Here is a 26,007-nt window from a genome sequence, read left to right as displayed (position 1 = left end):
TCTGTCTCTTTTGTACACACAGATAAGTTCAGTCAATATCAAATGTCAATGAGGACAAAAATAGAATCTCTTAAAAGGCAGAAAACACATTTTACTGAAGCTAGTAAACACATGTGCAATTGTTTGCCTCTTTTTCCACTAGTGTAGAGGTTTACACACGTCAGCATCTGCAGTTCGTTTAGCACAAACACACTCAAATCACGACATTTCTTCTCAAATTCCAGGTGTTTTATATTTTCTTATACAATTATAAATGTGTTTCATTTTACTGTTTTAAAAAAATGATATTTTAAGAACGCTTGAGTGTGGTTTTAGTCAATTTTGATAAGAAATTAACTACATTTGACTGGTGTAAATTCTGGGGAAAGTTTTTGGCACTTTTAAACACACAAACATAAAAAAATATAGATGTAAATGCACAGAAACTATATATTATTGAGATATTGATCCTAAAACTACTTGTTTACATGTGATTTTTATTGTCTTCTATAAAACATTTTAAGTTGAATTTTCTATAAATACTATTAAGCATTTTTAAAATAAATATTACTTTTTAACTCCACTTTAGACATAATCTACCAAGTGTCTTTAAAACTAACTTAAATTACAAAACACAGAGCTCAGCATATATAAGTACACCACTCACAAATATATCTCTTAAATTTTTAAAAAGAAGCTCTACAATTTTATATTTGTGCATATACATTAGATTAGTCAGTACTAAAGCCAAATCTAGAGCTTATCTAACAAAATAACTTATGATAAGGGTCCAAAAACTAGTACAGCTACATTTATATATTATAGAAAAATATTAAGTACAAATTTAAAACAGGAAAAATCAAGAGAAGAAAAAAAAAAAGGAAAAATTAAATATTTTGTAGGTTGTAATTTTTTGCTTGAATTTATTTGTGTCTTTCAATTTCTAAAATGCTCTATGATTAAAATATTATTTTAATAAATATATCTGTTGTTTAATAAATCTGTTTTGTTTCAATGCACCAAAATACATTGCCTATATTAACTAAGAAATGGATTAAAATATTTATTTTCAAAATGGTGTGTACTCAATTATGCTGAGCACTGTAGATTACTATGAATATTTCATTTATCCTCAAAGACTTATACATGGATCAGGAATGTATTATAGCTTTTGCAAAAAAGAGCATAACATGCTAAAAATACAAAATATTACTGTTTTTTAACCATTTATTACTAAAACATTACTTTTTTAAAAACATTGCACAGTTCACTGAGTATAAATAAATAAATATATTAATTAATTAATTTAATAAGCCTGGTAAATATAATAGATGATTGTTTTATAACACTGCAGAGTCACTGAAAATGACTAAATAAATGAATGAATTAAAAAGCATGACAAAAATAACAGATTCTTCAATAGGCTCTATGCACAGCTGGAGTTTTAAAGCCAACAATAAACTTCCGGTGAAAACTTAATCTGACTATTTTCAGTTTTATAAGGCTCATTTTACAGCATTGATGTTATAATGTAATTACAGTACATTCAGTTAAATAGACTTAAGAATTCATTTAGCTGTTCAAGCGTAAAACAGTGTAACCATCAGCAGGCAAGTGCAGAAGTCATATTTTAAAGACATGGTGGGGGGAAAATAATTTAATTCAGTTTTTCTTTTCCGATCTGAGACCCACTTCATATCGTATATCTATCAGGCAGTGAAGATGGCTGATATTTTTAAAAATCACATCTTAAACGTGACGATATTGTAATGTAAAACATGTTGGCGTGGGTTTCCTCCGGGTGCTCCGGTTTCCCCCACAAGTCCAAAGACAACCGCTATAGGTGAATTGGGTAAGCTAAATTGTTCGTAGTGTATGTGTGTGAATGAGAGTGTATGGGTGTTTTCCAGTCATGGGATGCAGCTGGAAGGGCATCCGCTGCATAAAACATATGCTGGATAAGTTGGCGGTTCATTCCGCTGTGGCGACCGCAGATTAATAAAGAGACTAAGCTGAAAAGAAAATGAATTAATAATAATAATAATAATGATGAGGATGATGAAGATGGTGGAGATAAACTCAAAATTAACTAAAACTAAACAAAAAAACTAAACTAAACTAAAACAAACTAAACATTTAAAAAGATATTTGTTGCTTTTTCGAACTACTTAAAATAGGCCTAAACAACACAATTCTTGAGATATTTTTGTGAAAATGTTATTGTTTTATGGTAAATCCACTAAAATTTGCTAAGTTAACTCAACTTGATTTGTGTTCGGACAACATTGTGTGGAACCCTGCATTCTTTTTACAGCAATGGTCTCAGACTCAAATCCTGGAGGGCCGCAGCTTTGCATAGTTTAGCTCCAACTCAAATCTGCTTAATAGTCTCTAGTGATGCATTCCAGTTCGCATACTATCCGTCCTACATAGTATTTGTATATAGAATTAGCATATCCCAAATTGTAATAGGTTGAAAAGAGTATGCCAAAGGTTCCCAGTTGATTTACTATTTATTTTTACTATTTAAATATTTAAGTGTAGAACACCATACTCGAACCGCTGATATTGCCCACAATACATTGCACATTGGATGTGAATTTGATATGAACCACAAGCAAATGTGTAAATAAACTACAAACATGGTGTACGTGGGAGACCAACAGTCAAGTAGAGGCTTAGATAAAGATGTTTGAATGACTGTTAATTAATAACTAGCCCACTGGAAAATATTAAAATTGTGTTTTCCGTGTTATTCTTCATCTGCAACAACAATACTGAACTTATATAAAGGCATGTTTGGACATTAACGTCTGAATGCAGAATTATCCAAAGACCTGAGGAGATTTCTCTGCATGAGAGACTCGTGAATGGGAGATTAACCTGCTGCTGCTTCTCCAATAAGGTAGGAAATTAAATATGACAAAAGTGTTGATGATTGATGGGGCTCATAACTAAGCAACCTAATGATCTGTTAACGAGGAACTAGTATGTCCCAAAGCTTGCAAACTCTTCTGTTACACAACTATTTTTCCTTAACAAAAAAGTACATACTTATAGGGCGTAGTACAAGTATGCAAATTGGGAGGCAGCATAGTTTGACCACCTTGATTATTTGGATCAGCTGTGTTTGATTAGGGTTGGAGCAAAGCTGTGCATAGCTGCGGGAATCCAGCTGAGACCTATGATTTACAGTGTAGTTAAATAGATAAAATTAATCCATTGTACAATTGAACAACTTACAGTTTTACATTTAACAATATTTTAATTTGTAAGCCAAAATGGATCATGGACAGGTTTTAGAAAAGCGAATTATTAGTATTATTATTATGTCTCAGGAATCAGTGAGCTAACTTTTACAGCATTTTATTTAAGCCCTGCTTCGTTGCCTGTCAATTTATTTTAAAAGATGCACACTTTGCCAAATTTATGCCTTATATTTTACTTCCCAGCGCGCAGTGTTTTATCTGAAGCTCTCTCTCTCTGTATGTGTGAGTGTGTGTCTGGGCGTGGCCATGGGCTGTGATGTACAGGCTTTATTCTGGCTGTTTTCCGCGACCCGCTTGAATAGCCATGTGTTGCGCTAGCAGCGCCTCAGAATCACTTGCTCCTGCAACATGTACCACAAGACACGCGCGCAAACCGCTCTAAACAGCATCCCCCAACTATAAAACAACTCCGAAATCACGGTAAGTACATTTAAATGCCAGACAAAAAGTAGAAAGAACTTTCTACTTGTCAGTCTGAACTTCAATCAACCTGTCAGGAAGGAAACGACATCTTTCTCGAACAATTCCCTCAGGGGAGTGAATGCAAATAACGCCGTTTTTTGTGCGCCAACAGATGGCCGTGATGGCGAACCACAAACTTTGGAGAGCCGTGGATTATTTTGGAGCGCTTCTTTTGTCACTGGATGAGCAGCACCGGGTGACAGACAGACTCATGGCATCTTAAGTGAAGTGAGCAGTAATGGATTCGCTCTACATCGCCATTGAGCTGGTGATCGCGGTGCTGTCCATCGCCGGTAATGTGCTGGTGTGCTGGGCAGTGGCCATCAACTCTACGCTCAAGAACGCCACCAATTACTTTCTGGTGTCGCTGGCCGTGGCTGACATTCTGGTCGGCTGCCTTGCCATCCCCTTTGCCATCACTATAAGCATCGGTCTGTGGTCAGACTTTTACGGATGCCTTTTCCTGGCCTGTTTCGTTCTGGTACTGACTCAAAGTTCAATATTTAGTCTTCTAGCGGTTGCCATAGACAGATATCTGGCGGTCAAAATCCCCCTGAGGTGAGTCTTTCTCGCTTTATTAGTGTGGCTTTCATGTTTTGTTTTTTCGAATTTGTATTTCACTCAATGATTCATATCTGTGATTTAAGAGTCAAAGTGGTCAAAAGCCGTATATATACACACTGTACAAACAGCTGTCTTGAAAAAAGCTTTGACATTTACGCGCGCGTGCACGACATTCCGCGCATGACACCGTGAACCTGTTCTTCGACGTCTTCTGTCTTTTAGCAGTATTGTATAAATTATCAGATAGTACAAGATTACATTAATGTGTTAACTCGTAATCTTTATCTAGCACCTTTTCTCCAAGACTGTTATTCTTTGAGATCGAGCAGTAATCTGGGATCAATATGATGCTCTCTGTTGCAACTCGTTCGAAGTTCAATCTAGTTTAATCCTCAAAACGCGTTCAAAATATAAAAGTCAGCGTTCAATGTTTTCATACTGATGCTATTTATATTTCATATTAGTTTTTTCATTAATGAGTGACTATACCATGGTATTACTCCATTTAGCCCTATTAATTGATAAATTCAGAAAAGTACACTAAAAATTCTGGGTTCCACAATTCCTTCATGTTGTCCCAACACAAATCTATTAAGTTCCTTTATCGATTTTTACAAATTTAAGTGGTACAAAACAACTAAAGTTATCCCCCTAAAAATACCTCAAGAATTGTGTTGTGTTATTAAGTAATTTAAACAAGCAGCAGGAGTTAATTTTGAGTGCAGTTAACTTTCTTTGATTATTACTGCACTGTAAAAAATCTTGGTTGCCTTAAATTTTTTAAGCTGAATCAAATTAATTATGAGTCTATCAAATTAATCAAGAGTATATCATGTTAAACTGACCTAAAATTAAGTTAGAACATGATTAACTTAGATTAACAAGTTACAATGAACTACAAACATATACTGTCATAACTAATTGTTTATATAATTGTTTACTCAACAAACAATTCAGTAAACCTGTATTGTTCATTAACAACATGCTTATTATTATGAAAAAACTCAAATAAATTAATTCAAATGTGAGATTTGAAAACACATTTACTTTCAGATGCAATAAAAAGTGTAAATGCTGAAATGGGTTGCTAGTAGTATGCAGTTGTGTTCAGATTTATCAACACAATTCTATCCCAGGAGGGATTGTATATATGTATATACAGTTGAAGTCAAAATGTTTAGCCCCCCTTTGAATTATTTTTTCTTTTTTAAATATTTCCCAAATAATGTTTAACAGAGCAAGGAAATTTTCACAGTATGTCTGACAAAACTTTTTCTTTTGGAGAAAGTCTTATTAGCCCATTTAAGCTATGCTTTTTCTCGATAGTCTACAGAACAAACCATCATTATACAATAGCTTGCCTAATTACCCTAACCAACCTAATTAACCTAGTTAAGCCTTTAGATGTCACTTTAGGCTGTATAGAAGTGTCTTGAAACTTATCTAGTCATATATTATGTACTGTCATCATGGCAAAGAAAAAATAAATCAGTTATTAAAAATGAGTTTTTAAAACTATTATGTTTAGAAATGTGTTAAGAAAATCTTCTCTCCGTTAAACAGAAACTGGGGAAAAAATAAACAGGGGGCTAATAATTCTGACATAAACTGTATATATAAATAAACTTTCAAAACTCATCTGTTTATGCAAAGATTGACATTAATTCCAGCCTGTGCTTTTAATATATGTTAAAGCTTCAAAATTCAACTCTAACTGCATTCCTTTTGTTTAATATAATTATAACTTCGCCTATATTTAATCCACAACACAACTCAAGTGTAAACTAGGTTACTCATCTGGCTTAAAGATATCTCAGTCACTCCTTCTAGATAAAATAAACCACTCAATCACTTCAGGTGACAAGATTGTTAAAGAATCTATTTAATTTGTCCAAAACTTTTTTGGTAAATGAAGATTATTTGCATAGTGGTATTTCAGAGTATATCCCGCTGTCTGTGTGTGTGTGTGCGAGGTGCTGAAGCATCATTCATATTCTTGACCCTTCTAAATATGGTCAAAACCAACTTTTCATTCTAGCGGTAGTTCCTCTATTTATAAATGAGCATAGAAAACCAATGCTGGAGAACTGTTGAACTTACCCAAATCACTATCTACTATGTAGATATCAATTTAGCGAACAATTAAACATAATGAATGTACTCTATGGCACCTTTATTATGAGGTTTTACTATATGCATTAAAATAAGTGGATGGAAATATACAGTGCTCAGCATAATTGAGTACACCCCATTTTAAAAATTAATATGTTCATCCATTTAATTTCCATCCATCTGCGTGAATATAGGCAATGTATTTTGGTGCATTTAAACAAAACAGATTTATTAAACAGATATATTTATTAAAATAATAATAATAATAATAATAACAATAATAATAATAATAATAATATATAAGTTTATTTTTTATAACATAAATTTGGGTGTACTACAATTTTTGAACTGTTTTCGTAAGTTATTCTGTTAGATAACCTACAGATTTGGCTGCAATACTAACTAATCTAATGTATATGTACAAATATAATATTGTATAGCTTCCTATTAAAAATATGAATTAAAGATAATTAAGATAAAGTTAATTTGCCAGGGGTGTATTTATATATGCTGAGCACTGTATGTATAATATATATATAATATATATAATATATATAATATATATTTATATATATATATATAATATATATTTATATATATATATATATATATATATATATATATATATATATATATATATATATATAAATAAAACACACACACACATACATACTTACATGCATACAGTATAGCCACATACAAACACTAAAATACTCGGCATAGCTCAAGACAACACACATGCAGTCACAGTACAGAAGCTAAACCTGGCTTCCTGACTTGTATATATCTCCCTGATTATCTTAATCGGTGTTAATCTGTTAAGCTCAGGAGGGCGATTCAAAGAATGGTGTTTGTTGTCAAAGAAAGCCCTGACGATGAAGGACAGAGCAATGACAACAAACCTTAAGGATTAAGAATAAACCGTTTGCTCAGAGAAACGGAGAACATGGGGAGTTATATAATGTATATACATTTGTTTTTATCCTTGCAGTGTACTAGATTTGTCTTCATGACTTGTGACATGATCGAACTCTACAGTTCAACCAAGTGACTTTTATTGACATTTTAGTCAATAATATAATGAATAAGAAATAATATATAGAGGTATAAATCTGTAAAATAAGAGAAAATGTACTGGCAGTCCATTACAAGGTTTTTGTAACATAATATACAACAACAACACAGACAAATCACTTTAAACTATTAAAATTGTTCAAGTCACTTTTTTAAACATTTTAATGGTTAAAAGTTGTCAGAAGAAAGATCCAGGGCTCCATTCTTCGTACCTCGCTTAAATGATCTAAGATGATTTGGCAGATCCTGGATCTTTTAATATTGATAACTGATCTCTCGCTAATTTGGTTCTTCAAACAAGTTCGCGAATCAGATTAGAATGTCTGTATAAACTGATCTGAGATCGCGTTGTGTGTTGTGAAGGACAGATCTATCGATCTTTGAAATCATGATTAGCAGTGCAGCGATTGGCTGACGGCACAGCAGCGTAATGACATCATCTGATTAATATTCAATTATCCATGTGAGCAAAATTACATCAAATTAGCAGGAAACGGTTTGCTAAATATGATACGCAATAACCTTCCACATTTGTTGTGAGCTGGAGGCTGTACACTTTCATGTGTCAAGAGTATTCATCATGTATTTAGTTCTACATTTAGAAAAGATTTTCTTTATTATAATAGCCGATAATAGATATTTTTTTAATCGCTGTATGGAATAACTGGATGTTTACAAAATCACTTTTGATAAAGGTGTCTGCAACTTTTGTGAAGCATAATCACTGGCATATTAACTGTCAAAACATGTTTATGACTGCATTAATGTATTATTTCTTTTTTTTAAAAGTCACATATTCTGCATTATTATTATCATACACAAATTGTACTAAAGCGATAAAAGCGAAATGTTCATATCAATAAGTTTTCTCTTTGCACCACCAGGTGGCAGTCTTTGTACTTTCATTTCGGGGGTGCAGATTGCATAAGTTTTATTAATATATAACTTTATTTATTTTATTAATAACTTTATATATATAGTTAAAAATATTTACTATTTTCCCAAGTGTATATAACTACTACTGTAAGAAAATATCAGAATTCGGTACATGCTTTCTCTATTATCTTTGCTTGAACTGAGCCGATGTAATCCTGTTTATATGAATTGAACCTGCTCCCGATCAGGTTTGAGCTAGCAGAACTGTTGCTATGACAACAACTCTCGGATCAGCTTTGAAGAACAAAACGATCCTGGATCGTGTCAAATCGTCAATATCCAAATTCAGCAAACTAAGTAATCCACGTCTGAAGAACGGACTCCAGGTCTCATAATGTGATTCAAAAGCATGAATAAATGGGGAAAAATAAAAAAAACATGAATCACAAAATACAGAAAACTGCCTTGTAAAACAAGATTGTTATCTTCTAGAGTGACATCTTGTTTCACTGCTGGTCAGTGCCTCTTTTGCAGTCATATTACATTAGAAATCATTGGAAATCATCTATAGATTGGTACAGAAAGCAAGCGTGTTTGTCCTAGTAATTTCTTGCATCCTCAGTCCATGTTTCATGCCACGCATTTGCCGTAGCATGCCTGTGAAACTGAACATGTTGGCCTCAGGTTTCATTCCCACAGCCAACAAGTGTGTTAAGTCCTGCAGGAATGCAGTTTCTGTGTATTTGCAGAGTTTGATGAAAGTTCTGGAATAAGGAAACACATTCAGATGGCGATTCTAACGTTCAAGAATTGCAGCGCTCAGTTCTGGGTGGTCATGTTACACTCGCTGGTCCATGTCCAAGCTGAACGTATGTTTCTAGTTATGCGCCATTTACTGGAAACTCAGACTTGCTGTTAGTATGGATCCAAGTTTCCTCGCGGTGCTGCCAGACAGAATTCCCTCATCAGTTTTCATTCAGCACATCTCGCTCTCACGCTCATCCTCTCTATAAACACAGAAGCTCAGAGAGATTCGCGGCACATCCACTGACTGAAGGGTCTAAATAGGGTTCACGTTTCCTAAAACAGTAAGCTGTTATTATATAAATGCAAGTGTGGGCTAAAATCAGATCTTTTTACTGCTCTGTGAAAGAGGCCGAGAGTTTCCTCTGCTGACTCATTGATTGTGCGGTTAAATAAGGAGAGGTGGTTAATGGCAGGACTTTCCCTTTTAGTGGCGCATGTGTTCACACATTATGGCTTTTTAATATGGCCAGATCCTTCTGTCTTTCTGGTTCTCTCTAAAGTTATTCTTTATTCTTCCATATATACAACAGAAAAGAAAATGTGATTTGTGTAAGCGTCGCCTACGTACTTATTTCGACAGACGAAATAGAAAAGTCATACAGTAATAGGACAAAACTTAGTAAAGAAAAGTATGACGGTTTCTACATATTATCAGTTTAATCGCTATTCTGTCTCTTTCTACATGAATGCCTTTTAATCTGATTTGTCATTATTAAGTGACAGAAAAGTGAACTGATGAACTAGTGAGGCATTACAGGTCAGAGTATTGATTGTTTTGTTTTAAATAAAGACAAGAAAAATCCATCACCTTGTGAATTAAAGGGACAGTTCAACCAAGAATGGATGTTGATCATCATTTGTTGACACTCCACTTTTTCCAAATTTGTTTGAGTTTGATCCTTCTGTTGAACGCAAATTAATAAATATTAAAGGAGGTTGAATATTATATATATATAGATAGATAGATAGATAGATAGATAGATAGATAGATAGATAGATAGATAGATAGATAGATAGATAGATAGATAGATAGATAGATAGATAGATAGATAGATAGATAGATAGATAGATAGATGAGTGTGTGTGTGTATTTATATATTTATATTCATATATATATATATATATATATATATATATATATATATATATATATATATATATATATATATATGAGTGAAGAGCATGAGACTGATTTCTGTGACGTCCCAGGGACAGACGAGTCTTCGCTGAGGCTTAGCTTCCTGCCTCCAAGCGCAGGCTCTTGGCAGACTGTTAATTTGGTGCGTGTTGGCAGACCATGAGTGGTCTATAATCTGATTTTGTGAATGGAGGATCTAATGAGTGCATATCTCCAAATTCAAAAGAAGGACAACCTATCGGTATATACTGTATTGTTATATTGGTAATATACTGTAAAAATACCTAATGAGACTATTATCTCTGCTCTGTCAACTTTTGTAGGTGAAAATTGAACTGCACCGTTTGACAAAGTGACTTTTATTGACATTTTAGTAATAAAAAAAATGTAAAGTAAAAGATATTATGTAAACAGTAATAAGTAACAAAATAATAATAATAATACAAAAGGTACTGAAAGTTTATTACCATGTTAATAGTATGTAATTGTAATTTAAAAACAATAGGACAGACAATAAACCACTTCATTGTTAGCTTAAGCCATTAAAGGTTCATAAGTAACTCTTATTTTCATAATTTTCAACATCAAAAGTTATTGGAAGACAGATAAAAGCACAAATCAACAGAAACTGTGACTGTGTAAAACTGTGCATTTACGAGCATGTTTTATTACAGTATGCTGACTGATTTTTAACGTTATCTTTAGTGTTCCGCTTAAAAAGTTGTGTTGATACATAATGCTGATAAACGCCAGATTATTTCCACTAACTGATCCACTTTAGGTGTGGGCTGCTGGTCATGAGGGCTTTGATTGGTGCCTTTCATATGACATTGCATGCAGAAGATGAATTCATGCTAAGATATTGGCAGCGTGGGAGTTTTTTTGCAAGTTGAAAGTGTTTTAGGGAAAAAAAAACAGAATGTATAAGTTGTGTACTGAAGTTTTTAAAATACAACCATTTGTCCCATATTTGCTTGCATTTTGTATCTGTAATCAGGTTTTGAAGTAAATTCAATTGAAAACATATTTTATATGTCTATATCAGTCCGAGTAATCAGTATCTGCAACAATTTCTATTTAGGTGCATCCCTACTAAACTGACTAACATTAAGATTATGCGTGCATACATTTTGCAGGTATTAACTGCACAAAGTTCTCTTGCCTGCTCAAATATTGTATAAAATCCACACAAATACCTCTAATAGCTTGTTTCCACTGAGTGGTTCGGTACGGTACGCTTTTATGTCCATTTCCACTGTCAAAATGTAACAAAAATACAAACTGTACCACTTTTTGGGTACCCTTTTCAAAGGGTGCCTATCACAAAAAAATGGTACCAAAAGGCAGAGCTAGACATGCAGCTGAACACTGGTTGCAGGAAGATGCATTCTGCTTTATTGGAAGTGTCCAACTCCTCCCCCTCTTAATAGCTGCTCAATAGATCTGGTCATTTCCTTCTCTAGAAAAAGTCACAAATTCTAAAAACTTGGACCCCCATTCCAACTCTTTTTTGACTCTTTGACCTGATTAGATTCTGACTGAGATTGTCAAGGGTAAAAAGCCATCTGGTTGTGCGAGTATTCTTCCTGAATTGCATTTATGTTTTGTTTTTATCATCTATTGGAAGCTGTTTGGACAAAACCATGTGTAGGTATAGTGTGTCTACAGTCATGCTGGAGTGACAGAAACACATAATAAATCTCTTTTTTAAAATTTCTTGAAGTTAAAATTGGATATAAATTCCTTCTATTTTCAGACCAACCACAACGTGACGTAGGAGTGTGGTTTCCCCATCCACCGAATTGATTGACAGCCGCATATTAACATGTCTCTATAGTAACATGTATAATCATATCAACAAGACAGGACGTGTGTGTGTGTGTGTGTGTGTGTGTGTGTGAGTGTGTGTGTGAGTGAGTGTGTGTCCGTCTGTGTATGTGCTGGAAATTTGTAATGACATTAGCCGCTTTCACACAGTGATACCGGTAAATTTATGGTAAATTTCCGGAACGACTTTACCAGTAAATTCAAAAAAGCGCTATTCACACAGGCGAGGACGTCACGGAATTTTTCCGGAAAAGAGCATTCACACATCCATTCCAAAATGCCGGTAAATTCTGACATCATTAACCAGAAATGAGCTCTAAATGGCTACGCTTGTATTTATAAACATTTGACTACATCACAAACTCTGTGGATGGATCAGTATTGTGAACAACTTCGATGAAAACATATAGATAAACTCTTTCGCATGTCGAGATGTACATGATATGTGTGTGCTGGCGCTCATGGGCTGTTTCACGGGCACACACAAAGCCTGAAGATCAACAAACAACGGCTTATCATAAGCATCTTATCGATAATTATTTACACAGTTGGCATTAAGATGAACATATAAACGTTATCTGACTAACATCTAGCAGCTAAATATGTCTGGTAAAATATTCAAAGGCTTTTATTCTCATAAACGGCGCGGATGTGGATGCTTCTGACTGTTCTGATTGGTTTAAGCAGGCGTCTCACGTCAACACGTTCTAGACGTGCATGCTCTATCCGGCAATCTTCCTTCTGCATTCACACAGCGCAGCATTCCTGCAAATTACCGGTAATCTTACAACTTCTTTTTCCGCAAAATAGCCAGAATGAATTTACTGGTATTTTCAAAAAGGGCCTATTCACACATACACACCTTTCCGGAAAATTGCCGGTAATTTTCCGGAAAGGTCTGTATGTGTGAAAGGGGCTATTGTGTGTGACTCATCATTGCAGAAAAGCTTGAATTAGTTCCACAACAAATACATCAAATAATCATTGGTAAAGTTCTTACTGTAGTATTTCTCACAGACGTTACGTGAGCTCTGCTTCCTTCATGCCTGTCACTGTGCTATTTATCTGATGCAGCTGAAGATTGAGGCATACTAGGAGAGAACTAGCAAGGCACAGGCTACAAAAACAGCTACATTGTGGTCAGAGCAGAAAATCCAATGTTCTGAAGGGTGTAATAAATAATCTGATGGGTGTTTAGAGCTAAAACTTTACAGACACATTCTGGAGACACAAAAAAACTTATCCCAAGTCTTGAAGAGAGGTAAAATAGGTGCCTTTTAATATATAGTTTCATTGTTTGTTTATTTATTTATTTATTTTTACAATTAAAAGAGTCTGTATAGATTTCTCAGTTGATTCTTATTCCTCCTGAGAGGTCTGCATGTGGGTGGGTGTGGGTATGCAACAATGGATAGTTCTAGTTTGGGTTTAAACATTGGCTTAAAAAAGGAAAAAACTTGATATATTGTTGCTGATCTTTTAGTTTTTGCCACTGTGATCTTTTTAGTTTTGAGATGCCTTTCCTTCACATGCTTACATGTGTGGTTGAGAGCGTGGTATCTCTTTAAGGCTATTGTGGTGGCTCTTTTCACATAAACTGAAGTCTGTTGGCAGAGATGTGTGGTCTAAAACGACAGCGTGCACAGAATAGAATGAAGGGGTGACCGAGAGAAAGCGAGGGAGAGATGGCCATGCCAGCGGGTTGTTGTCATGCCACAACTAATCCACTCTCCCCTCCATTCATGTGCCCTGAGAGTAGAGAAGAGCTGGTGCTGAGAGAGAGAGAGGGGGGGGGAGAGAAATAAATGTTACAACTGAAAGAACTGTCCGACAAAAGGAGACTGTGCTCTTGGAAAATGCAATGCTAAATGCAATGATATCATGCGCATCTGGAAAAACAAAGAATTGAAATGATGCACAACAAAGAAGATGAGGATGGATAAAATAATGCGCACAATTAGAAGTCAAAGCAATGGTTTGCAGTGATTACACATGCTCTAAAAATGGAGCTACGGTTCAGATATTCCCCAAAACATCACAAATTTGAAAAATCTCATTTTTAACAAGGACATATTTTGCAGAAATCCCTTTTAAACACAACAGTCTGTGATTATAACCAGTTTTTAATGGTAAATATGTATTCGATTGAATTTTTATAATCACATTTCATTAAAACAGCCTGCAGAAACAATTTGATCAACAGTCTACACTTGTTCGTGTCATCAGTTGGGGAAGCTCCGCCCTTTAGTGATGATCTCTTCCTCATTAGCATAGGAGGTTAGTCTTGTTTTTGAATCTGCCACTATGCTGATGCACAGGTATTTGTAGCTCCGCCCTCTTTCTGGGAGCACAATCTCATTTGAATTTAAAGTGACAGTCACCAAAATGGCACAATTACGATCAAATCCTTAAAGGGTTAGATTCATAAAACATTATTTGTTGGATATTTTCAGCAGAAACTTCACATACACACTGTATGAGACTTGTTTTATCGTGTAAAAAGGGGCAGAAGAAATCCCCTTTAATATATTTTGAAGATTTATTAAGATTTGAAGTGTTGCTATGTTGATTATGAAGTGATTATGAACTGCTGCTATGTTGCTTTTTAAGCTGTTATCAGACAGCTTATTATTGTCCCAGGTAAAAACACCTGACCTCAGTGATGATATTATCTTTGTCTCTAGATGACTCAGTTTTTCCATTTATCTTGGCTCCCAAGCAAAACAAATAGATATTCAGATAGCTAAACTGCACTTTTTTGAGCAGTGATGTATTATAACTTGCTTTTATAAAGCACCGATGCTGGAGGACAGGTTATTAAGTGTAAATAATTATTTAGATGTAATGTGGAGTCGCTTTCACTGCTCCCTGGCAAGATTTTGTTGGTGAAATTCAGTCATTTGAATTCTGTGCAAGCTGGAGTTCTGTGTGGGTGAATATAAAAAATTCCTCACACAGATTTGACTGATGTTCAAGTTGGTCACAAGACGTCACTGCACTGACCAACAGTAAGAGACTTCTGTGCGAGGGTTACTTTATGCACCAATACATTACTATGGAACTTTTGTTTGTATAAATCTTGGTGAACAAGTCTTTAGATATTTGGTTAAATTACTGGTATTTGTGATGTGATGTGATTGTCAAATTTGTAATTTTAAATAATCACATTTGTTTAGTATTTTTATATTTCTGCATAGCTTTGAAACCTGGAAAATTGAAACTCATTTTTAAAATTTTTCTCAAGTGATTTTGAACATAGCAAGGATATTTTTCACAGTATGTCCCATTTTAATTTTCTTCTTGAGAAAGTCTTATAGTAGTAGTAGTAATAACAACAACAACAATAAAAGTGTTTATAAATATATTATTTATAAATATTAATAAGGTATTTAAAAAGTGTTTAATAAATAAATAAAGACAAGTATTTATAAATACATTATTCATAAATATTAATAAATTATTTAGAAAATGTTTAATTAATTAATTAATACATACATAATATTTATAAATATATTATTTATAATATTAATAAGTTATTTAAAAAGTGTTTTATAAAATAATACATAAGAAAAGTATTTATAAATATATTATTTATACATATTAATAAGGTATTTAGTGTTTAATAACTTAATAAATAAAAGTATTTTTAAATATATTATTTATAAATATTAATGAGTTATTTAGAAAATGTTTAATAAATACATTTTTATAAATACATTATTTATAAATATTAATAAGTTATTTATAAAGTGTTTAATAAATTAATCAATAAGTATTTATAAATATATTATTATTTACAAAAACTAATAAGGTATTTATAAAGTATTTAATAAATAAAACACTAAAAAATAAGAATAGTATTTATAAATATTATTATTTATTTAAAAAAAATTATTCACAACAGAACAAACAACTGTTGTCCAATGACTCGTCTAATTACCTAAATTAGCCAAGTTAAATCTTTAAAATGAACTTTAATTTGAATACAAGCATCTTTCAAAATTACTAGTCAAATATAATATACTGACATCATGACAAAGACAAAAATAAATGGTTAATTAAAACTATTATATAATTTAAACCTTCAATAACAAATCTCCCAGTTAATCAGCACTTGAGAAACATTTAAATAAATACATTGTAATATTTGTTATCTTCAAACAAGATACATAATTTTAAATCTGAATTTCTTTAAAATGTATTAATTTATTTAGCGGTACATTTAACATTCATAATACTTTAACGCTTGTCTAAAATACAAAAATAACTGCACTTAATATTCTTTGTCTTGAAGTACGCAGTTAACAATTGGTGCAATACTTGGGTCACTGTATTGCAGTTACATTTAAAGTATCTGCATTTAAAATATGTAGTCAGTACTGTTAAAGGGGTAGTTCACGCTTAAAAATAATAATGCACACACTATTTGATTTTTTTTCCTCTGTTGATCACAAAATAAGATATTTTTAAGGAATTGTAAACCTGTAACCATTGACTTGCATGCTAGGAAAAACAAATACTATGCAAGTCAATGGTTACAGCATTCCAGCTTTCTTCAAAATACATAAATTTGTGTTCAACCATAAAAAGAAACTTAAACCAATTTGAAACAAGTGAAGGGAGTAAATGACAGAATTTTTATTTTTGGGTGAAATATCCCTTTAACTTGCAGGAAACCGAAACCTGTAAATTAAATTAGCCTCTCTGACTCAGACTACAAGCTTGCTCTTGCTCAAATCCAAAGTAAATCACCAAACTGTCATCCGCTGTATGTGTTTTGTCAATATAATGATGTCGTCATTGCCTAAAATGCTTGCAAGGATTACTTCACTTCCTCAAAAACACACACACAATGTTTCAGTGCAACTAAACTCAGACCGCCTTCAACAGCTGACACTTTTCACATGACCACTCTGTCATGCAACCCATGCCATGTTTTCTCTGTGAAAGCGCCTGAATATTTCAGTGTTTGTGGTTTTCAACACCACCATAAGTGTATGGAGCTGCAATCGTAACTGTTACTCATCTACAAATGCATTATGAGTGCAAGGTAATGTAGTTTTGGCAGACAAACGAGCAGTTATCTCTCATGTGCTATCTATCAGTGGAGCAGCTCAGGTTGAGGTGGGGGTGATGAATAATGCACCTCCTCATGTATTACTCACTTCGCTCCATCAGCAGAAGCTGTCGAACGAAGTCTGATGAAAAGTCTCCAAGTGAAATCCCAAGTCATCAGTCACGCAAGTGTTTATGCGAGCTCTCTGAATTACTATACAATACATACAAATATAGGTGACCTTAAGTAGTTAAACGCTAAAGTTACATTTCAACATTCATGATGGTCATGATATTGTAGACAAAATATAGAGATGCAAACTAATGATAAACAAGCTTTTGTCAGAAGTAACTTCCCTTTTGGAAACTTTTGCAATGAGTCTTTTTTTGTTTTCTAGTGGATTTTTTGATTATAGGCTCATTTTAGAGTTAAACAGTGTAGTTTTACAATTCTTGAGTCGATTCAGTCGATCTCTAAGTCAGGCAGGAGCACCTTTAGCTTAGCTTAGCATAAATTATTGAATCTTATTAGGTCATTAGCATCTTGCATCATTAGCATCTAAAAGTGTTCCAGTAATTTTCATACTTAAAGCTTCTGTAGTTACATTGTGTACTAGCTAAGAGAAATTAAAAAAAAAAAATAGCTTTTTAGGCTGATATGGTTAGAAATAATGGCCATAGAACATAGAAATTAAGAAATTCCACTCGTTTCGGGCAAATAAGCTCATTTTACTACTCTTCTAGAGTTAAACAGTTTAGCATGACAATTTTTGAACCTATCGAGCCGATCTTCAGGTCTGGCGGGAGTACTTTTAGCTTAGCTTAGCATAAATCATTGAATTAGATTAGGCCATTAGCATCTCACTCAAAGAGTTAAAAAAAAAAAAAAAAACTTGATTCCTCTGTAGTTACATTGTTTGCTATCTAAGAGAAATTGGAAACTTTTCAGCTGATATGGCTAGGAAATAATCTCATTTTGGCATAATAATAAAAGAAAAACTCTCTTTTTTGGGTAATAACTCATTTCACAACTCCTCTAGAGTTGAACAGTTTTTTTTTATTACTTTTGAATCTATTCAGTCAATCTTCGGGTCTGGCAGTAGCACTTTTAGCTTAGTATAAATCATTGAATCAGATTAGACCATTAGCATCAGCCAAAATTAAAACAAAAATGGTTTCAATAATTTTCTTATTTTAAGCTTGACTCCTCTGTGGTTACATTGTGTACTGAAAGCAATGAACAATAAAACTACATAGTTGCTTTTTCAGGCTGATATGGCTCATAATTAGTCTCATTCTGGCATAATCATTAAGAAACGTTTTGGGAAATAAGCTCATTTTACAACTCCTTTAGAGTTAAACAGTGTAGTTATAGTGTTTTTGAATCTATTCAGCCAATTTTCGGGTCTGGCAGGAGTACTTTTAGCATAGCTTAGCATAAATCATTAAATCAGATTAGACCATTAGCTTGACTTTTTTGTAATTACATCGTGAACTGGAAGCCGTGGAAAAAAGTTGCTTTTTTAGGCTGATAAGAATTATAGTCTTATTTTGGCTTTATAATAAAGAAATTCCAATTTCGGATTTCTTTCTCTTTTTTTCTTGTTTAGGAAATAAGCTCTTTTTACAACTCCTTTGGAGTTTAATTTTACTATTTTTGAACCTATTCAGCCAATCTTCAAGTCTGTCAGCAGCACTTTTAGCTTTTAAAAGCACTTTAAGCTTAACAAAAAACGTTAAAAAAGATAATTTTCCTATTTAAAGCTTGACTCTTCTGTAGATACATCATCAACTAAAAGCAATTGAAAATGAAAAGTTGCTTTTTTTAGGCTGATATGGCTTGTAATTATAGTCTCATAATGGCATAATAATCAAGGAACTTTGCTTGCATACAATGAATGCATTAGGCGTAAGGATATTACAAAGATTCTTATTCTGGTGGTGCTAGTCTAGGACCACCAGACCGAACCCAGACTTATCCAGCACGATTTTACGCAGCGGATGCTCTTCCAGCCGCAACCCATCTCTGGGAAACATCCACACTCACTCATTCACACACACACGCACTCATAAACTATGGACAATTTAGCCTACGCAATTCACCTGTACTGCATGTCTTTGGACAGTGGGGGAAACCGGAGCACCTGGAGGAAACCCATGCGAACGCAGGGAGAACATGCAAACTCCACACAGAAACGCCAACTGACCCAGCCGAGACTCGAACTAGCGACCTTCTTGCTGTGAGGTGACAGCACTACCTACTGCGCCACTGCGTGGCCCAATTGGAGGAATATTTGAATCTAATATTTTTCCTTTATTTCATGCATCATGACCAATTAACTGCTCTGCCTGTTATAGGTGCTGTATTTTTTGTATTTTTCAAAAACATCCAAATACACCACACATAAGATACAATCAACTGATGCACAAATGTACTAAATGAAGCTCAATGTTAAGACAAATACACAAGACATGTCACTCGTATCTTTTTTAATGGAGAAAAGTGTAACTGCCAATACGGTGAATAAAAAGCCCGCCTACTAGTACAGGAGCCAATCATCAATAGCTATATGGCGAATAAAGCCCGCCTTCTAGTACAGAAGCCAATCATCGCTCACAATAGACTGACAATACTCTGGGGGAGGGGCTGAGACCAGACGTGAGTTTCTGCAGATTTAGTTTTTTTGATAAATTTAGAAACAATCTAAAGACACAGTTGATGTTTATTTTATTGGTGATTCCTAATATGAAATTCAATAAGCTTGGCAAGCAGTTTTGGAGAATTTAATGTTTCCCAATTTAGACAGAATGCCTCCATACTGCATACTGCATGAGAGGTGTTTCAAAGATATCCGCTGAGTGAAATGACCTTAAAGGGACTTTGGCTAAGATTAGCAGTCTGCTAAACAATAAAATCAAGATTTTTAAGTGAAACAAACAATATCTTTTTTATTTTTTCCATTTTAAAACACATAAAAAGAAACATACATTTGACTTATAATGAAAAACTGCACAAAAAACTTGTTCATAAAGTCTTTTAACCCAATGATAATACACTCAAAAATGCTGCTTGTTCCGATTCATTATTTAAAATAAGTTTAAACAACACAATTCTTCAGTTTTTTGGGTGAGACACCAAAAATGTTTTACGTTTATTTCCTTTAAATGTGTAAAAATGATTAGGTTAACTTAATTTGTGTTGAGACAACATGAATAAATGATGTTGAACCCAGCATCTTTTAGTGTATAAAAACATCAGAAATATGAAATGAACAAATGTTAATATCATAAAACATCTTATTCAACAGAATTTCTGGTTTGTTTTTAGGAAAGGAACCAATGAAACCCCACTAACTAAACCCTTTAAAGCAGCAAATGTGGGCATTATGACCTGTGGAAAGCTGATGTGAAATCCACCAAATCAAAAAGTTTACAGAATTGCAGTTATTGTTTGATTAGGTTTGATTATTTTATTACACAATGCTTTGTGTTTTTCCATAGTTGCTGAGGCATTTGCTTAGCTCCTGGTCGCTACATCCGTCTTCGGCGACTTCAACATCTCTGTTAACATTCCATTTACAGTCTTTGTAATAAAAATTGATTGCAATGCCATTTGTGTGCAAATGCAGACCTTAGATCGTCCGAAATAAAACTGATTTATGGCTTGTTGACTGATGCATCTCTACTAGTGTTTGACAATCAGACAGTGACATTTTGTCATTACATTTACTTGGAGTTTCTGTGGTTTTATATGGAACCATATCTGCATCAGAGCAGTTTCAAAAATGTGAAATAAATATGAAAATAAAAAGCGCATTTCAGCTCCTTAGATAATAAAACAGTAGGTCATGCACACAAATTCAGGCACTGGTAGGCACATTACTACAGAAGTCCTAGGAGGACATGCATGCTAATATTTTTTCTGGTGATCATGACTTTGATTTTCTCGTGATCTAGACATAGCAATAAAATGATTTCTTGTTATCATTACTTTTTTGTGCTTGTTTATGTATTAATTATTAATATGTACACTTTATTAGCTACACTTCACTAGTACTGGGTTGGACTCCTTTTGCCTTCACACTTTGTGGCATAGATTCAACAAGGTACTGGAAATGTTCCTCAGAGATTTTGGTCTATATTGGCATGATAGCATCATGCAGTTGCTGCAGATTTGTCGGCTGTCTATCCATGATGCGAATCTCCCATTCCACCACATCCCAAATGTGCTCTATTGGATTGAGGATCTGGTGAATGTGGAGGTCATTTGAGTACAGTGAACTCATTGTCATGATAAAGAAACCAGACTAAGATGATTCACGCTTTATGACATGGCGCGTTATCCTGCTGGAAGTAGAATGTTACACTGTGGTCATAAAGGAATAGACATGGTCAGCAACAATACTCAGGTAGGCTGTAGTGTCGACACGATGCTCAATTGGTACTAATGAGCCCAAAGTGTGATAAGAAAATCTTCCCCACACCATTACACCACCACCACCACCACCAGCAGACTGAAATACAAGGCAGGATGGATCTATGCTTTCATGTTGTTGACGTCAAATCCTGACCCTTTCATCAGATTGATGTAGCAGAAATTGAGACTCATCAGAACAGGAAATGTTTTTCCAGTCTTCTATTGTCCAATTCTGGTGAGCCTGTGCAAATTGTAGCCTCAGTTTCCTGTTCTTAGACAGGTGTGTTCTTCCGTGCTGTAGCTCATCTGCCTCAAGGTTTCCCAGTAGATCAGCTATTTCTGAAATACCCAGACCAGCCTGTCTGGAACCAAAAACTATGCCACGTTCAAACTTTTCAATTCAATTCAATTCATATCAGCTTTATTTGTATAGCGCTTTTTCAATGTAGATTGTGTCAAAGCAGCTTCACATAAATGGTCATAGTAATTGGAACAGAGTAGTTCAGTAAAGTCACTTAAATTACCTTTTTTCCCCCATCCTGATGCTCAGTTTGAACTGCAGTAGATCGTCTTGACCACGTCTACATGCCTAAATGCACTGAGTTGCTGCAATGTGATTGGCTGATTAGAAATTTGAATTAATGTGCAGTTGGACAGGTGTACCTAATAAAGTGGCAGGTAAGTGTTTACCTGCCCAACGTATGGCTGAGCCACTGAAAATTCTCAGATGGCCTTTAAAACAGAATCTTCCACATGTAACTTAATGATTGTGTATGACGAAGGGGAAACTCGAGCAGCATTTGAGCCTGCACTGGCCCTGCGAACCAAGAGAGTCGCAGACACACATTAAGAACACCTTCAGAACACCTAATCACGTTTATGATCAATGTTCATTCATGATTATATTCATGTATATGCAGGGCCGGAGTGGGACTCTTTTTCAGCCCTGGAGTTTCAAGCCTTAAACCGGCCCACCTCAGTTCACCGCTGACTATATTAAAATAAGGTCATTTCCAATTCAGTTTCTAATTACACTATCACGTCTTTTTTTGAGAAAACAGCTGCTTTAGAACTTCAAATGTTCAACAACCCTTACAGTATTATATGTCTTAACAATAAAAATGAAAAAAAAAAAAAAAGTTACTCAGACGAGGACCGAAGCCGGGTTGGCAGCGTCATAACCTAACGTGCTAACCACTGTACCACAACAGCTGTATATTGAATGGTGACTTATCTAGTTATATCATCATTAACCTGCAGGCTGCATCTTGCTAAAAACTAACAATATTACAAAGTCCAAAATGTCTCTTTATTGAACTTTTCTCTACTTCTATCCTTGTACAGGTATAGGGAGCTGGTCACAGGTAAAAGGGCGAGAGAGATCATCACCATTTTATGGATTCTATCCTTCATCATTGGACTAATTCCCTTTGTGGGCTGGAACCGTAAAGATTTGGCCTGCTCCAGAAACAAGAGCGGCTCTCTACAGACTAGCAACAGCAGCGATGACGATGCTGCGGAGACGGAAACAGGCTTTTTGCAAAGCTGCTACCTTGAGTGTTTCTTCGAGAAAGTGGTGGACATGAGTTACATGGTCTACTTCAACTTCTTTGGTTGCGTTCTGCCGCCTCTCCTCATCATGCTGGGAATCTATGCCAAGATCTTCACAGTGGCTCGCAAACAGCTCCGTCAGATCGAGTTGAAGTGCAGCGTGAGCAATGGCGAGAATCAACATCACGGTCTGCTGCAGCGGGAGATCCGTGCCGCCAAATCGCTGTCCATCATCGTGGGTTTGTTCGCTCTCTGTTGGCTGCCCGTGCACATCTTAAACTGCCTCACGCTCTTTTATAGTGAGCTGAAAAAGCCCAGCTTCATCATGAACATTGCCATTATCCTGTCGCACGCCAACTCCGCCGTCAATCCCATCATCTATGCGTACCGCATTCGGGAGTTCAGAGTCACTTTTAGGAAGATTCTGAACAGGCATATTCTTTGCCAACGGGACGAGTTGTATCGCAGCTCCAATGGAAGCAGCAGTAACAGAGACCAGATCACAATGACTATTGACCCTCTGCTATAGACGCCGGTGTCAGATATATGAGAGAAATGTTTACAGAACAAAAGACCTGCAAACAGCATAATCATGTATTGAGACGGTGACTTCATGTACAGAGGGGAAATAAGTATTGAACATGCACCATTTTTCTCAGAAGACACCGGATGTTAGTAATAATTCGTAAAATAATCAATATATGCAAAGAAATCCAAATTAATAAAGTTATGTGTAAGAATATGAAATGACACAGGAAAAAAGTATTAAACATGTGAAGAAAGGGAGGTGTAGAAAGGCATGGAAAGCCCAGACAGCAGCTCTCGTTTTTTTAACAACCTTCTGCTTTTTGTCAGTGTATATTAATAATAGCTGCTTTAGTCTAACATCTATGAAACCAGGGTGGATATTTCAGCAAGGTAATGATCCAAAACACAGCCAAGGAAACTCAATTGGTTTCAGAGAATGAAAAATTGCGCTTTAGAATGGGCTAGCCAATCACCTGACTCAAATCCAATTGAAAATACAAAATAAAGATTTGATAGAATCAGACAGAACCATCAAAATGTTTACAAAAACTCACAACTGAGCAATGTATGTGACTTCATTCTCCATATGAGAGTAGTCTTTAAGCTGCCATCAAAAAAAAGCCTTTTTAGAAAAAAAGCCTTTATAGAAAAAATGAAATACGTTTCAGTAGTTCAGTACTTTTTTCGTTGTGTCATTCCAGTGTTATCACACATAAATATTTATTGGTTTTATTTTTATGCTTGTATTGTTGTTTTGTTTTTTAATCATAATTTGGCTTAACTCCATGTCAACAGCTTCATTAGAAATATTATTCCTAGGAAAAAAAAAACTTGACTTGTTCAATATTTACTTCCCCCACTGTATATGCCACTATCCTAAAGATCCCATGTGACATTGTGGACACATTGTCAGGATTCAACTGTGAAAAAATAGATGCTATTAAACTGTGGAAATATTTATAATTAACTTTTAAAAGCACTAACAGGCTTGAGGCTTGTAGTACACACCGAGACAGTTTTCGCTTGCACTAATCATCAGCGTTTTGATACTTCATCAGCGTTTTGATACTTTTTTTTCACACCAAAACCCCTCCCTAATATTAAATGGAACGTAATGAACTTGCAAGTCATGAAGGAAAAATGAAATTAAACTCATCGTTGAATCCTATTTGATCTATTTGGATCACATTGGCACCCTTTGATTAGTCAGGAGGGGTTAAACCTCGGTGAAAAGCTTCCTGGTGTGTACGAGCCTTTAAACAGCAACCTTAGGTCAAACTAAAAGCTTAAAAAGCTGAAAGCTAAGAGTGTTCAGGTGAAGTGTTGAACCATGAATTGAACCATATATACAAGAAGATCCTCTTGAACAATAAAACAGTAATTACGGGCAGCTTGAGATGAATTTTTAATGATCACTTGTAGAAAATCCCAGAGGAACAATCTGAATTCACAAGGAAGTCAGATGGATGCAACACTGAGGAACAGGACACACAGAGAAACGGCTTTAGATTGAATGTATTAGAAACTTTTGATGTTTTTTTTTTTTTTAATGAGCGAGATGATTAGTTTAAGCTGCTCAGGAAGCCACACGAGGTAAAGACAAATTTAAGAATGAACACACAGATAAAAAAATGACCCTGTTTTTAATCGTTTTGCCATTTTAAAAGGCATGTTTTCGAATATGTTGCACTATGTACTGGCCTAACACAGTTTCAAATCTGACACCCAAACTACCACAATACAATACTGGATGCAAACAGCATCACTTGGAGAGGCATACTTTAAAGATATATTGCATCAAAACAAAAGCATCGTCATAAGCTTTGTTACAGTTTTTATATCGTGCTGTTTTTATAATGAAAAAACAAATAAACTGATGAAACAACGCATTTTGTTTTCTAATGCAGTGTTTTCCAACCATGTTCCTGGAGACACATCAACACTACATATTTTGGAGATCTTCCTTATCTGATCCATTCATTTCAGGTTTTGGAGTATCTTCTAATGGTCTGATGAGCTGATTCAGGTGTCTTTGATTAGGAAGAGGTTGAAAATGTGTCGTGTTGGTGTGCCTAAGGAACCAGGTTGGGAAACACTGATCTAATGCAACAACATTTAGAGCCATTAAACATTAAATAAAGCCCAAAGTTCACTGTTCGTACATGTTCGTTAGTGTAAATGCATGGTCAAATATAAAGCTTTTTATAATACACTCCAATGCGTGCGCATGAACACAGATGCTTGACACATGCGTACTAGGAAATGTATAAATGTTATAAGTTATGAAATGTCTTTAATAGCTCATTTTAACACCATTTCAGATATCTTTTAACTAACGTGCAATGATC

The 26,007-nt window shown here is 34.7% G+C and overlaps 2 protein-coding genes across 5 annotated transcripts in view; one reads left to right on the top strand and one right to left on the bottom strand.

The window, feature by feature from the left end:
* Positions 1–26,007, bottom strand: part of zswim7 (zinc finger, SWIM-type containing 7) — a 184,164-nt gene that overhangs the window by 105,219 nt on the left and 52,938 nt on the right. The window contains exon 7 of one of the 3 annotated variants that reach the window (XR_012405758.1): positions 10,715–13,880. The exons of the other annotated variants lie outside the window; for them this stretch is intronic. The gene's annotated coding sequence lies outside the window, so the exon portion shown is untranslated. Of the gene's footprint in view, positions 1–10,714; positions 13,881–26,007 lie in introns of those variants that run through there. 3 annotated transcript variants of the gene reach the window in all.
* On the top strand, positions 3,545–25,047 carry adora2b (adenosine A2b receptor). Of its 2 annotated transcripts, XM_005168628.6 has the most exons (3): positions 3,545–3,668; positions 3,823–4,268; positions 22,925–25,047. In XM_005168628.6, exons 2-3 carry the CDS (start codon positions 3,949–3,951, stop codon positions 23,658–23,660), a joined length of 1,056 nt encoding a protein of 351 aa, XP_005168685.1. In that variant the 5' UTR covers positions 3,545–3,668; positions 3,823–3,948; the 3' UTR covers positions 23,661–25,047. The 2 variants fall into 2 exon arrangements, with proteins under 2 accessions (XP_005168685.1, NP_001034902.1); NM_001039813.2 differs by lacking the exon at positions 3,545–3,668 and having other exon boundaries at positions 3,899–4,268; positions 22,925–23,718.

This window comes from Danio rerio, chromosome 5, assembly GCF_049306965.1.
Source record: "Danio rerio strain Tuebingen ecotype United States chromosome 5, GRCz12tu, whole genome shotgun sequence".
NCBI classification, from domain to species: Eukaryota; Metazoa; Chordata; class Actinopteri; order Cypriniformes; family Danionidae; genus Danio; species Danio rerio.
The sequence above is the reverse complement of the archived record's forward strand: the minus strand, read 5'-3'. Positions and strand labels throughout refer to the sequence as shown.